At 46.3% G+C, this 15,542-nt stretch overlaps 1 protein-coding gene and 1 long non-coding RNA gene across 2 annotated transcripts; one reads left to right on the top strand and one right to left on the bottom strand.

Moving 5' to 3' along the window:
* Window positions 1–1,848: 1,848 nt before the first annotated feature.
* On the bottom strand, window positions 1,849–9,131 carry LOC146654997 (uncharacterized). The gene is made up of 3 exons (XR_014914395.1): window positions 9,104–9,131; window positions 2,088–2,226; window positions 1,849–1,954 (listed from the first exon to the last, which is right to left on the bottom strand). It is a non-coding gene; the product is annotated as an uncharacterized LOC146654997 (long non-coding RNA).
* A 31-nt stretch (window positions 9,132–9,162) lies between these two features.
* aifm2 (AIF family member 2, ferroptosis suppressor) lies at window positions 9,163–15,272 on the top strand. The gene is made up of 9 exons (XM_085427384.1): window positions 9,163–9,248; window positions 10,518–10,691; window positions 10,920–11,035; window positions 11,123–11,242; window positions 12,390–12,482; window positions 12,779–12,887; window positions 12,961–13,113; window positions 13,325–13,525; window positions 13,602–15,272. The coding sequence occupies exons 2-9, from the start codon at window positions 10,520–10,522 to the stop codon at window positions 13,751–13,753; spliced, it is 1,116 nt and encodes a 371-aa protein (XP_085283510.1). The 5' UTR covers window positions 9,163–9,248; window positions 10,518–10,519; the 3' UTR covers window positions 13,754–15,272.
* The last annotated feature ends 270 nt before the right edge of the window (window positions 15,273–15,542 follow it).

The following is a 15,542-nucleotide window of genomic DNA, read 5'->3' as shown; positions in this document are numbered from 1 at the left end:
CACACACGCACGCACACACGCACACGCACACACGCACACGCACACACACACACACACGCACACACCCCCCCCCACACACACACACACACACACCAAGTTACTTTTGCACAATACTCGGCATTTTGCACATTTCCATTTTTTGCACATGGCACTTTACGTGGTCCTGTGTGTGTTATATGTCACGTGTAGCACCAGGGTCATTTCACCCTGGTGCTACAATAAAAGCCACTTGACTTGATGCAGTGACGAACTAAAGTCTGCTTCTGAAGTTCAGACCTTTTAAACTACAGCGGCTGTCCCGTCCTCAGGGAGAACCCATCATAGCTCATCACACCGAGTGTGGACATCGTGATGGTTTTTTTGGCTCCAAACTTTTGTTTCAATCATTTCAAAGTGTTTTTGTTTTGTTTTTTTCTGTGAGGAAGAAATTCTCATTTTATTTTGAAAGAATCACCACAGGTAAATATTCCAAGAATATTTTTGATGATGAGAGATGAGATGATGAGATAGCCTTTATGTGTCAGTTGCAGGTCTTTTGCCCACAACCGAGATGTCAGAACTTGCCGACCGTACATACAATACACAAACATCACATTGGGGAGACAGGTCAGGCCAGGTAGCAGGAAAAAAACATTGAAATGTGTAACACAGAAGGATAATACAGGAATGCACAGATATCAACACACCATAGCACAATAAACACAGACAGCAACATGGGAAAGAGTTCCAGTGTGCACATCTGATCTGGGACCACTGCAATCTTCGACTGCACCTCCAGCTGACCCAATGTCCACATCATGGGGGAGGTAAGCGTTGGAGGTGGCGTTGGATCCGGGGTAGGGAGGGTGATGCGTCAGTGAGTGCTTATCAGTATCAGTATATGTATGTGTGTGCGTGTCCATAGTTCAGCTGAGACAGTGTCCTTCACCCTGCCAGGCTAAGTAAACAGTCTTCCAGCCAACCCAGGTGGCCTTGTACACAGCAAAATCTCCAGTGTTAAATTAACACTAGAGAGTGTCTATATGGGTCCACACCTCTGAGTGTTAAATACAACACTGTTGAGTGTTAAATTAACACTTTTGACAGTGTTATATGTTTAAAAGTAACCTAGTCAGTTTTGAAGATTAACAAAGACTAACACTGAGCAGTGCTGATTTTCTAACACTGGAAAATAACTCAAAATGTTAGAAATATTCCAGTGTTAGAAAATCAGCACTGCTCAGTGTTAGTCTTTGTTAATCTTCAAAACTGACTAGGTTACTTTTAAACATATAACACTGTCAAAAGTGTTCATTTAACACTGGAGATTTTGCTGTGTAGGGAATGGGAAGAACAGACTCAACACAGTCGTTATCAGGGTGTTGTTGTTCAGCTCCAGCCTTGAGCCCACAGCTGGCGCCGAAGGGGTAAATGGTAAATGGCCTGTATTTGTATAGCGCTTTTACTAGTCCCACTAGGGACCCCAAAGCGCTTTACACACCCAGTCATCCACCCATTCACTCTCACATTCACACACTGGTGGAGGCAGCTACAGTTGTAGCCACAGCTGCCTTGGGGCGCACTGACAGAAGCCAGGCTGCCATATCGGCCCTTCTGGCCAACACCAGTAGGCGGTAGGTGAAGCGTCTTGCCCAAGGACACAACGACCGAGACTGTCCGAGCTGGGGCTTGAACCGGCAACCTTCACCTTGTAACCTTCCGATTACAAGGCGAACTCCCAACTCTTGAGCCATGATCGCCCAAGAGGGTAGCCGGATTATGATGTAGATTTGTCTTTTGCAGCAACTCAGGAGAACTTCAAAGCTGTTCTTTAACACTAGTTAAAGAACAGCTTTGTATCAAACTTGCTGGTGTTGTCATTCTTTTGCTCAGAGAGCCGATTCTGCGAACTCACGACTGCAGTCAGCTGTTCCACGATGTAATCCAACTTTCGCTCAAAAGTGTTATCATTTATCTGCAGTTTATAAACACAAAATAACGTCATATTCTTTGATTTTTTGAAAAGAAGAAGAAACAAAACATAGTCAAATTAAAATTGTCTTAATCTGATCAATGAGCAGCAGAAATAAAAGGAGCGAGTTATTTACATTTAAATCCATATTTCGAGATCAACATGCTGGTAAACATGAAATGTTCAGAGTTTTTGTTTTAGGTCATTAAATGAATCCTCCTGAGGAAAGAGATGAGAGCCTCTTCTCTCCATCAGACAGTAAATATGTCAGGAAGCTGTAACAACAACACAAAGCAAGACAGTTTCATTGACGGTGACGTTTAATTCTCCACCCGCACCACATTATTACTTATTGAGAACTGTTTTAACGCGTAGTCAAGCAGGTGTACCTAATGAAGTGTTTGGTGAGTGTAATCCCTGTTTGTGTGCTGGTTTTGTGTGTCAGTGACAGTCTGCAGGGAGATTCAGTGAGGAGAGAAGAGCACATGAAACAGCCTAAAGGAAGTCCTCAGTAAACGAGAGCAGCGCTCTTCCTCAGCAGCTTCTTGTTTTGTTTTTTTAAACTATTTTAGAGCAGAAATCTGTGAGTCCTGAAAACACTTTGAACTGAGTTTGTATTAAATAACCTGTTTAAATAAACTTTAACTATTTTCCAGCTTTTATTTTGAATAACAAACCCGCTTCCGGTTTGATTAAAAACGGTGCAGTGTGGAGTTGAACCGCTGGGGGGCGCTAACACAGCATATTTGGATCCTTTCCTGAAGTAAAAGAACAAAGAATAGAAAATCCTGTTCAAAGATTTAAAAAGAATAATTTAACGATGACTTCAGTTCAGTAATGAGTCTGTAATTGTTCCCATCACAGTTACTGTAGCTGAGACATCAGGTGATCTTTGTCCACATCTGTGTGACGTGCTGTGAGAGAGCAATCGATATTTTATTTCTATAGCACATTTAAAAAGGACAGTATGCATCAAAGTGCTTCACACAAGGTAGCAAAGCAGATCACAACAAAGGCAACAAAAACATTTTAAAAAATTATAGTTACAGTTACTGTGACAGTTACAGTTACATAGCACAACTGCAGACCAGGTGGAGGTCCAAACTAATTTGCTTCAAAAGCTAGAACAGGTGAGTTTTTACTGGAGATGGCACGATACCACGTTTTTATGTCCGATATCGATACCGTAAATTTGGAAATCTGCCGATACCGATGTGAATCCGATATAGTGTGTTGTTAATCAATAAAACTGTTTTTTTAATATCTTGCTGTTTTTGTATAAGTTCATACTCAAGTTAAAAAACATAACAAAACACTAAAGCTATTCTGTTATACCTGTATGCAAAAAATACACTGCACCCAAATATTTCATAGTTCAGCAAAACTGATCAATCTAATAAACTTAAACCTGCACCATCCTTCTGGTATTTTAAAGATTAAGCAACCTGACTAATAGGGGTGCAAACTCCCAGCAATAAATAAATAAATAAATAAATAAAAATAAGGAACCACCCCCCACCTCATGATGCTTAATCAACACAATCAACTATAATTTGATGCAGTGGGGAAAAAAAACACAGAAATCAATTATTTTTCAAGAATAATTAAATAGATTCAACATCTTTCTTCTACAGAACTGCAGACTGCACAGATGGTTCCCAAAGGAAAAAGTACTATAGCTTACTAGGGTATATTAGACTTAACAGTTACTATATACAGTAATGGACTTCTATATAGTTTTTCATCAGAATAAAACTTTGGGTGTCAGATAATTATTTATTAAAAGCTCGACATTTTAAATGAGAATAAGAAAGAAAAGTATGTCTTTGTGCCCCCTTTTCCCTGTTAATGCCCTATCGGCCCCCCTGGCTAAACTTTGCTAGATCCGCCCCTGCACAGTTACCAGCGTCAGCTACGTAGAAAAAGATCCTCGAGTAGAAAGTAATATTAAATAAATTCTAACAACAGCTGATCAAGCTTAAACGTGCTGCTGTTGTTCAGCCGCTGGTTTCCTCTTTCTGGTGCAAAGTGGGCCAAAAGCAAACTAGAGAGACGATCAGCTGATCATTGATCAGTTTCATGATTGAAGTAGCAGCAGGAGAGAGAGAGAGAGAGGCGGTCGCTCCATAGGTTGTTAAGCTTAACTCTGGAACGCTTTACAGACATTCAGAGATGAACTTACACACTTGCTTTACTTCTCTCGGGGAAAACTTCCTCGGAGTTTGGTAGCGAGGCTACAAATACGCACAGCCGCTCTATCACGTGAGCACACTGCTCCGATGTGCTACAGTTATGAGCCGAGTTGCGCCGTGTTGCAAGTTTTGTGAGGTGGTTTTGTGATATTTAATGGATCGATTACATTTTTTATTTCTCTCTGATATCCGATCCTGTAATTTACGTCAGTATCAGACCGACACCGATACGTAATATCAGATCGGTCCATCTCTAGTTTTTACCTGTGATTTAAACGATTAAATGGAATCTGACATGCGGACATCGATAGGAAGATTATTCCAGAGACTGGGTGCGACGATTGCAAATGCTCGGTCCCCTCTAGTGTTTCGTTGGGGAGCAGACAGTTTTCAAAGACGTTCATAAAAACTATAAATGAATGAATCAAGGTAAACAGGTGCACATTCGATACACACCTGTGAAATAACTGATATAAACTGGAGGTGGCGCAGTGGTTAGCACTGTCGCCTCACCATAAGAAGGGTTTGAATCCAGCTGCTGGCTGAAAACACTCATCAGGTTAACTGGTGATTCTAAGCTTGTCGCAGGTGTGCCGCCCCTCACCCTATGACAGCTGAGTTAGGCTCCACCTCCCCGTGACCCTGACTGGGGAAGAGGTTGGATGGAATGATGGTGAAGATATGAAGGAGACTCTGAGGGCAGAGATCAATCAATCTTTATTTATATGTGCTACATCTTTTCATACAAAGATGTAGCACAAAGTGCTTTACATGGTTAAAAGCAGCCCACCCCTGTGAGGGTCTGTGGGCAGGGTCTGTGAGGTCTGTGGGGTCTGTGGGCAGGGTCTGTGGGCAGGGTCTGTGGGGTCTGTGGGCAGGGTCTGTGAGGTCTGTGGGGTCTGTGAGGTCTGTGAGGTCTGTGGGGTCTGTGAGGAGGGTCTGTGGGGTCTGTGGGCAGGGTCAGTGGGGTCTGTGGGCACTGTCTGTGAGGTCTGTGGGGTCTGTGGGCAGGGTCTGTGGGGTCTTTGGGCACTGTCTGTGAGGTCTGTGGGGTCTGTGGGCACGGTCTGTGAGGTCTGTGGGCAGGGTCTGTGGGGTCTGTGGGCAGGGTCTGTGGGCAGGGTCTGTGGGCACGGTCTGTGAGGTCTGTGGGCAGGGTCTGTGGGGTCTGTGGGCAGGGTCTGTGGGCAGGGTCTGTGGGGTCTGTCGGCAGGGTCTGTGAGTAGGGTCTGTGAGGTCTGTGGGCAGGGTCTGTGGGGTCTGTGGGCAGGGTCTGTGAGTAGGGTCTGTGAGGTCTGTGGGTAGGGTCTGTGGGTAGGGTCTGTGAGGTCTGTGGGCAGGGTCTGTGGGGTCTGTGGGCAGGGTCTGTGGGGTCTGTGGGCACGGTCTGTGGGTAGGGTCTGTGAGGTCTGTGGGCAGGGTCTGTGAGGTCTGTGGGGATGTGTGACTCTGATTTCACTCAGATTTTGTTCCAAAGTCAAAAATGTTTCTCGCACTGTGTTTTAGTTTGACTTCAGCTGAGCTGGAAGAACAAAACCACAGAAGAAGACGATGTCTGCTCCTGCACAGGTGGGTCAGACTTACACAGGTAGACGTGCACAGGCGAGGCGAGGAGTCCATGAAGACCTCATCGCATGCTGAGATATGTTTTTGCTCTGAGGACATGGTTGAACAGGCTCCACCCACCTGATTTCCTACTCTCCATCTTTTATCTACAGTCTGTGGCTGCGTGGCAGCGTGTGACTGGGAGCAGCTAATCATTTCTTGTGTTTCTTTAGACTGGTAATGACCTCTGACCCCGAGGTCTCATGTTAGAGTCTTTGACCTGTTTGGTGACCTGTGATGTGCAGCAGGCTCCTCCTTCGGGGTGACAGTGATCTGAGTTTGCAGTGAGCACCTCCTCTGACCTTTCCCCGTCAGCCGAGTTTCAGCACGAGGCAGAGAGCGACTCTTTCACACACTTAGAGAACAGCGACATGAAGTCGTGCTGAGTCACAGCAGGTCAGCAGCTCTGCCTTCACCACCACGCCCTCTCCTACATGTATGCTGTATAACTGTGACAGTATGATTGTGCAGGCTGGAGCGTTAGCCTCTCTCTGGTGTATTTGAGCAGAGTTCAGCAGGTAAATGAAATCATTTGAATTATGAGCTGTGTTATAAAGTGTTTCTGAACATTGTAGAAAAGAAGAAACTTTGGTGGATGTTTCATAAAACCAGATTTTGTAACCCTCACCTCAGGAACAAACAGAGCTGCACTGATCAGGGCTGGAAGGTTTACCCACAATGCACTTTGTGGTGTTTTGACCAGTGAAAGAGTTTATTCAGACTGTGACGGATCCATGACGCTGCGGTTACAGACCAACAGCAGACCCTGTGTTCACGCAGAGATTTCTGAAGAAGGATTAAAAACACTGAGAAATCTGGATCCAAGTGCGCGCTGCAGAGCCGCCGCAGGTCCTGTTTGACCACATTCACTGATGATGATGTCACATAAGCCATGTGTGGCACTGGTTTTAGATCAGGTCTGCACAGTAAACGTTCCAGCACTTAAATGAGGTTTATGACGGTGAGAAGAAGAAGAACCGATCCCCCTCCCCTCTCCATGAAAGGTGACTGTGTGGAGAGGGTGTCCTCCTCTAAGTTCCTCGGCACCCACATATCTGAGGACCGATCTTGGTCCACAAACACATGAGCCCTGGTGAAGAAAGCCCAGCAGCGCCTCCATTTCCTGAGGGTCCTGAGATGGAACAGGCTGCAGACTGACCTCCGTGCCGTGCCGCTATGGAGAGTGTGCTGGTGCACGCCATCCCTGTGTGGTACGCTGGTTGCACAACAGCCGATAAGAAGAGACTCCAGACAGTCATCAGAACTGAGACTCACATTTACTACATACAATAATGGATTTCTATACATTTTACACCAGATAAAAACTTTGGTTGTAAGATTCAGATAATTATTTAATAACAGACATTTTAAATGAGAATAAGAAAGTATTTCTTTGTGCCCCCCTCTCCCTGTTAATGCCCTACCTGCCCCCCTGGCAACACTTTGCTAGACCCGCCCCTGCACAGTTACCAGCTGTCAGCTGCTTAGAAAAGGATCCTGGTGTTATTTGTCTCTCAGAAACAGTTCATAACTTCAACTCATCCATGTGACCTAAAAGGTAAACCTGTTTCTCCATCACAGCTCTGATGATCCAGTAAGGACATCTCCTGGTTTCATCTTCATGTTTCCCTCTCACCACATATCCAAACCGACATCATGACCAGCAGCTTTACAGCTGTGGCTCCAGCAAACATCAGCTGATACTAGAAATTAATATTAAATACATTCTAACAACAGCTGATCAATCTCTTATGTAACAACTGAAAATAAAATAAAATAAATAAACAATAAAAACAAAGGTCAATCAAATGGACCAATACAGCAAGGCTGGGATGATCCACTGGGTGTAGTAAATCCGTTGGGCATCTTTCTTTGCCTTCAAACAATAATTCTGATGGCAAAAGAACCAAACGGGACAGGCGGAAAAAAATAAATGCTAACAACAGCTTATCAAGCTTAAACGTGCTGCTGTTGTTTATTCGATGGTTTCCTGTTTCTGGCGCAAAGTGGGCCAGAAACAAACAAGAGAGAAAAGCCGATCAGCTGATCATTGATCAGTTTCATGATTGGAGTAGAAACAGGAGAGGGAGGGGAGAATGAGAGGCAGCTGCAGCGTAACGATGCAGAATAACTCCGGCTTTGTGTCTTTGTTCCATTCTAGCTGAAGTCTGAGACAAATCACGTTCCTCAATATGGAACTTTAAAGTTCGACCTCCTCGGCTGTAATTGGTCCAGCCCAGAGTCCATCATGACCAATTGGCCAATCCACCCCCTTTCATTGTTTACACCTTTTCAACAAAAACAAACAAAAAACACGATGAAAACGAAGAATCAGCATCGGCCCGTCCAGCTGTGGGGTCTTCACAGGAACATTGGTTAGCACGGCTGCCTCGCAGCAAGAAAGTCCTGCTTCCATCACCTGCCAGGCCTCTGTGTGGAGCGGACATGCGGGTTCATGTGTGTGTGGACAGTTCGAGGGCTTCGGCGTGAATGTCTCTGTGTGTAGCTGGGATAGGCTTATCCCCCGGTGTCCGAGCTGTGCCTGGTATGGCCTCATGAGTGCTTCTGTATGTAACAGTGCTGCACTGGGTTAGAGTCACACCTTTGCCTTCATGAGTGCTACCCGAGTAGATACAGGGCCGATACTGCTGAGACCAGTACCGAAATTTTAACCTATAAAGGCAGCGTATGTACGGCAGAGCAGTTTGTCGTAATTTATGACATGAATCATCATTAATATGCAAATTCTGAACATGTTGTAATGATTGTTACAAAAACACGTGTTCTACGCTCTGAACCAAGAAGAACCAACGCTCCTGTCAGTGTGTATCGACCTGACACCAGTGTTGGTATCAGTACTGGGAATATTTGGATGGAGCTGCTGCAGGTGCAGGTGTCGCGCTGTAAGCATGCTTATTTTAACATGTGCGTCGGGACGGACTCACTGCTGCCTCTGCTGGACATCAGCGGAGCTGTAGCTTTCATGTGGCCTGTGAGGACGTCTCTGGCTCAGAGCCATGAATAAATCAAAGGGCCTTAAAAGAAAATAATGATCATCTGTCAGTGCGCCCCAGGGTGGCTGTGGCTACAATGTAGCTGCCATCACCAGTGTGTGAATGTGTGGATATGTAAAGCGCTTTGGGTCCTTAGGGACTAGTGAAGCGCTATACAAATACAGACCATTTACCATTTACCATCATCTGATCGGTTTTTAAAAAATTATATTCTTTTACTCCTCACTAATAAAGTTTTACAGACCGCTCCCATCACAGGAAAACTGCTTTATCATAGGTTAAAGGTCACGCCTCGCCTTAAAAATAATATTTCCTACAGCACCTGAAAGCAGCACGCCTACCCCCGCCTCCTTCATGGGGAGCCGGGCTGTGATTGGGGGAGAACTGGTGTCATCAGAGGAGGAGGAGCTCGGTAAGAAAGACGCTGCGGTCAGACAGCCGCGGAGAAGAAGAGGACGACGTGACCGAGGCGCGTACCTACAGCAGGTGAGTTCCTCCCGTTCGCGCGGGCAGGTGTCAGAGAGACGGGCTGGCAGCGGCAGGTAGCTCACGTGAGGCCGGTGTTCCAGATTAACTGGCGTTGGTCGAACAGATGTGTGGCAGTCTTGCGTTTCAGGAGCTGCTACCGACAAACCAGCAAAAAAAACGCCAAGCGTGTCACCTGTGACACTTGTGAGGTTGTCTCAAACACACTCCGTCAGTCTTGATGCTGTCGAACAACAAAAAGACCAACGCCTGTTAATCTGGATGCTCGAGCAGGAGTTTCCTGCAGAGTGATGAAGAGGAGCAGCAGAACCTACACCTACACGTACTCATCAGTTTGTAGCCTACTCGATGAGTCCGATTTAGAACCGGAAAACCGAGGAAGTAAACGTCACCCGATTCTATCTGCGCCACATGTTTGGCGTACCTGTACCTGCCTCACCGCCCGCATGCCTCTGAGCTCACAGCTGATGCGTCGATAAGACCATCTGAGCAGCTCAGGCTCACCTGAGGACACTGCAGGTGAGCAGGACCAGCTTCATCTCCCTGTGAGTGATGCTCAGGTGAGCTCTCAGAAGATGGAGGGGGGTGTGGTCTGTGTACACCTGTAGAAACACAGGCTGAGATTAAAGTAGTGGGCGTTATGTAATCAGCAGAAATCACAGCCTGTATATAAAAGATGGCAGCGGTGTGTTTGAAGCTTGGAGCTGAGTGTTGTTGGAGCTTTTGATAGTCGACGGTTTCAGTTTGAGAGACGTCACAGCGTTTATTCTGCAGCGTGGTGCCGGGGGGGGGTTGACCTCATGGTGCCCCACTGTGGACACTCCCCTATGGACACGCCCCTGTGGACACAGCAGAGTTACTGTTTGTTCTTTTGGCTGAAATTCATTCAAAGGTGTGCTGAGTGTTGCTGAAAAGGAGCAGTGCATGTCCACGAACATGAAGCAGTCGTTTGGATTTCATGAGCAACGAGCAACTAGTCAGTCACTGTTTAGCCCCGCCCTCTGACAGGACCAAAATAGACTTCCTGTTTGATTCAGTCAGACCTGAAAGTAGCGACAGAGCAGAAACTCATCAGGACAGAGTTTACTGAGGTCAAAGGTCAGCTGAGCAAACCCAATTGAATCAGACTTCAGAGTGGGCGCCCTCTGCTGGGCGTCAGAGAGAATGCAGGTTTAAGAAGCTTCAGACCTCTGGGGTGACGACGTCAGGTGTGGTCAACCTGTAGTAGTGACTTCGTGTGTGTGTGTGTGTGTGTGTGTGTGGCTGCAGAGATGGGGGGTCAGGTGTCAACCGAGGGTGTCCACGTGGTGGTGGTGGGCGGAGGATTTGGTGGAATCGCTGCAGCTCAAGACCTGAAGTATCGAGGATTCAGCTTCACTCTGATCGACATGAGAGACGCTTTCCATCACAACCTGGGCGCTCTGCGAGCCGCCGTACAGCCAGGTACCATGAGCACACCTGTACAACCTGTCCACACCTGTTCTCACCTGTTCTCCTGTCAGTTCTAAAAGTAGTTTCTGGTACTTATATTATCTTCACTTTAAGATGACCTCGTCGACTGTTATTCTTCTATCTTGTTGTGTTTGCTGATTTTATTCTAGATTTATGTAAAGATTTATGTTAGTTTTACACATTTTAATTTTAAAAAAATTAGTGCTGTGCTGTGTGCAGGCTTTGCTCAGAAGACCTTCATCCCGTACGCCGAGACGTTTGGCGAGAGCTTCGTTCAGGGTCGGGTGGAGCTCGTCGACACAGACAGGCAGCTGGTGATCCTGGAGGGAGGGAGGGTGAGGACCACAGCAGCTCCCTGTGGAGCTTCTTCTGCAGCATGAGGAGGTGAAGCTGCAGCTGAATCTGTGTCGTTTGTGCCGCAGGAGATCCAGTACTCCCACCTCATCCTGTGCACTGGCACCGACGGGCCGTTCCCCGGGAAGTTCAACACGGTGGCGTCGCATAAGGAGGCGGTCCAGAAGTACGAGGACTTCATCAGAGAGGTTCGATCCAGGTTTTACTGCTGTTTGTTTAGAAGTTATTGTTATTTAACCTTTTTTGGTTGAATTTCAAATCTTCATATTTAATAATTTAATACATTTTAGTTTGAACTTCACCAGCAGAAAAAATACTGCCATGGAAAAGTTCATGTAAACGTAGATTTAGAGTAAAGTATAAACTCTACTCTAAAAAGTACATTAATGTACAAGTTTTATACTAAAGTTTATCTCTGTACTGAAATAGAACTGTCCAGTATTAGTGAGTGAAATTAGTTTTATTTTATTACTTAATATTTTTTCAAAACCGTTTGTTTTATTATTGTAATGTTTAACGCAGATATACATACACAAGTGTTAGAACAGCCCGTGTTTCCAGTTATTTATTGCAGTTCAGGTCCGATGAACAGCTGGAAAGGTGAGTGGTGAACAGAGGCTTAAATAAAGGTAAGGTTAGCTAAAACTGAAAGAGAGTGCACATTTCAGAATGGTACAAAAAGGCCTTTTACAGGAAATACAACACGGGTTAACTGAGTCCTGTGGGACCAACCGGGCGTAGTGGTGGTAGACGACCAGGAGACGGCCGTAGTGACAGATGTAGTGATACTGAACAACAGCAACCTCAGGAAGAAGGAACACGAGAAGCTGCAGGAGTACCAAGGGCTCAGAGAAGAGCTGCAGGAGATGTGCAGGGTGAAGGTGACGGTGGTCCCAGTGGAGCACTGGGTGCAGTGACTCCCAAACTGCGAGAACGACTCCAGCAGATCCCGGGAACAACGTCGGACATCTCTGTGAAGACGAGCGCAGTCCTGGGAACAGCTGAGATACTGCAGGACCCTCAAGCTGCCGGGCCTCTGGTAGACCCGAGCAGGAGGTTTTACTGCAAAGCTGTTTTGCAGCTGACGTGTCAGATTGTGTTTCTCTGTCTGGTTTTTCAATGTTTCACACGACAACAAAAACCCAGAAAACTTCAAGAAGTCAAATTAAAAATATGTAAATTCCTCACGCTGTGTGTCTGTGTGTGTGTCTGTGTGCGTGTGTGCGTGCACGTGTGTGTGTGCACGTGTCTGTGTGCGTGTGCATACGTGTCTGTGTGTGTGTCTTTGTGTGCGTATGTGCGTGCACGTGTCTGTGTGTGTGTCTTTGTGTGCAGGTTCAGGCTGCTGACTCGGTGTTGGTGGTCGGCGGAGGATCGACCGGTGTGGAGATGGCTGCAGAGATAAAGACAGAGTATCCTGATAAGAAGGTGATGACCTTTGACCTGTCTTCCACAGCATGTCTTTGTCCCGCCCTCGCCCCCGTCAGTCTCGCCCTCAGCCTGCTTCTGCTGGAGTCTGCTTCCTGTTAGATTTGTGTGGCCAAGTGCTTACTCAGCCGTGGTCTTCAGATTGGTGGAGCGTCTCTGATCACATAAAGCTCCTTGAGCTGACTGCGCTCGAGACTTTGCACTGTATAAATAAAACTGAATTAAATTGACCTCTGACCTCTGCTGCTGCCCTTTGAACGCTGACCCCGCTCTCTCCTCCGCGTCGACCCCTCCAGGTGGTTCTGATCCACTCCAAACTCGGGCTGGCTGACCCGGAGCTGCTGCCCAGCATCAGGCGCGAGGCCAATCAGGTTCTCTTGGAGAAGGGGGTGGAGCTTGTGTTGGGTGAGTTCACGCCTGCAGGTGACGGCTCACGTCAGCTCGGGGTTTGGCTCACTTTCCACCGCCGTGTTTTCAGGACAGAAAGTGAGCAACTTGTCGGAGCTGCCGCTGAACACGATGACGAAGAACACGGAGGTGATCACGGACCACGGCGAAACGCTGGTCACGGATCTGATCATCTGCTGCACCGGGCTCAAGATCAACTCTGCAGCCTACAGCGCCACCTTCAGTAAGAACAGCAAACCCACACGCACGGAGGTCATTTCCTTCTTTCACTCCACGCTGCGGTTTGACCACAGGGTCGCCCAACGTCACTCTTCTTACTTACAGTGTCACAGGAAGTGATAATGCCGAGTCCCGCCTCTGCTAGCCTGAAAAATCACGTAGACATTTATTTTTAGCGATGGCTGCATTGATCAGCGACTGGTTTCTGCTCACAGATGACAGTATGGCTGAAAACGGGGCCTTGAAGGTCAACGACCACTTGCAGGTCGACGGTTTCTCCAACATCTTCGCCGTGGGTGACTGCACCAATGTCAACGAGCCCAAGACGGCGTACAACGCCGGCTTCCACGCCGCTGTCGCCGTGGCCAACATTGCCAACAGTGTAAGCGGGAAGGAGCTGACTTCCTATCAAACAGGTATGCGCTCACCATGCCGGGCTGTTGGTCACCTGCCTCTGTTCTCTGGCTGACTCGAGTTCTTCCTGGTTGCTAGGTAACGTCACCATGCTGCTGGCGATGGGCCATGACGACGGCGTGGGTCAATACAACGGCTTCAGGCTGCCCCGCTGGTTCGTCGCCTGGGGAAAAAGTCGAGATGTCCTGGTGTGGAAGAGCTGGAAGGAGATGAAGCAGAAACAGCCCTGAGACTCTAACTCACGCGCATGCACGCACACGCGTGTGCGCATGCACGCACACATGCCAATCATTTATAACTGGGAAGTGCATTTTCTAAAGAAACTGCAGTGTGAATGCTTGAATCTGAATGTATGCACTGAAATGAATTAATTGCTGAATTTTAAGTTAAAAAATTTGAATGAGAAAAAAAACAGAGTTTAATCTGAAAACAAAAGTGCTGAAGTGCTAAAAGCTGACATCCACACAGAAGTTGGAAAAAAGCTGAAAATGTTTTAATTGTAAATTAGAAAAACCTAAGAAATGAGAAAAGAAAATTTAAAGTCAGAAAACATCTGAATGAATATTAAAAGTTCATATTCTTTTTACTCATTCAGTGATTCAATGTGATCCCTCCACTTGGATCCACACAGTTTAAAACGTTCACATCTCTGAGCTTTGAAAGACAAGATGTTGGAAAGAGAACAACGATGGCTGTGATTTGAGGGTAAAATGATGGCTGTAGAGCAAACACTGGACACAACTTGGAGTCGTATTGACAAAATTCTTTCACCGTGAGCGGCAGCAATGTCCAGTCTACCAAATTCTCAGTTTTCATGCCTGTGGAGTTTATTATATGGGCGTGACGACAGTGTAAAGACAGCCTGTACTTCTGATTTTCAAACCAACTTTCTGAGCCCTTTTAACATTAGTCTATGGAAGAGTTGGAGGGAGGAGGCTGTGCATCGGTGACATTTACGAAAGAACCATAACACCTAGTACAATAGTAAACACATTGGATGAAAGAGGACAGCGATGGCTACGTTTTGAGGGTAAAATCATACCTGTAGAGCAAACGCTGTGGACACAGCAGCAGTTTAAAGGAAGATTTCAAGATTAATTTCTTTCCTCCTCTCACGCTAGCGCCAACATTCCGTCCCATACACACATTATAAACTCTGAAACGGCTGAAAATTTTTTGTTGAATAAAGTTTTAAGTTGAGCGGTTTTGAAGGAGACAGCATTCAAGCATTCACACTAATCTCACGTAAACGTCTGCACAGAAACGTTTCTTCAGATCTTGATGAGGCTGCGTGACTCGCTGTAAACTGGGCTCCAGTGGACCCGCCACGTAGTAACGTTCGTCCAGGATCAACGTCACAACCAGCCAATCAGGTTGTGATGTCATATGTATGGTATGTGGAGGTGAAAGAGAAAAATGCCTTTGTTTATGTAAAAGTATTCTGGAACAAATATTAAACATATGAAATATTTTTTATTAATTTACACTATATGGTAAACATTATCAAGCTAGGTTTGCTGCTAGCCAAATTCAGTTAGCCCTGTGATATCTTTAATAGCATTAGCTAAGATCTCGGCTTTACATGCTGCCTGCAGGTTCATCACCGCTGCTTTTTTAAACATTAAAACTTTATTAGCATCATAATCCAGACAGCACAGTGACTGTAGCAGGGCCCTCAGCAGACACCTGAGGCCGTCTGGGACATGTACTGTTTTTACACGTTTGCAATAAACGAGTTGAAGAAACGCTGAGTTTGTATCGTCTCAGGAGGTCTGAGTGAAGGTGGAGGGTCAGACCTCACAGCTGAGAGCTGGCCGCTGGTTCCATCATTCAAAGATTTGATTTAAAGTTCTGTTGTTGCCGTCATTCTATCATTTCCTGCTTCGCTGTTCAACGCTGCATCCTCGTCATCACGCCGACAGTTTTCAGGTCAAACTCAGCCGTGTGGTCTTGTGTTCCTTGTCTTATCGGTCACTTGATTCTTTCCCCTTCATGGGGTGGCTGTAGCTCAGGTGGCAG

This window comes from Rhamphochromis longiceps, linkage group LG13, assembly GCF_057381845.1.
Source record: "Rhamphochromis longiceps isolate RC_006_pf linkage group LG13, R_longiceps_female_GT1.1, whole genome shotgun sequence".
Lineage (NCBI taxonomy): Eukaryota > Metazoa > Chordata > Actinopteri > Cichliformes > Cichlidae > Rhamphochromis > Rhamphochromis longiceps.
The sequence above is the reverse complement of the archived record's forward strand: the minus strand, read 5'-3'. Positions and strand labels throughout refer to the sequence as shown.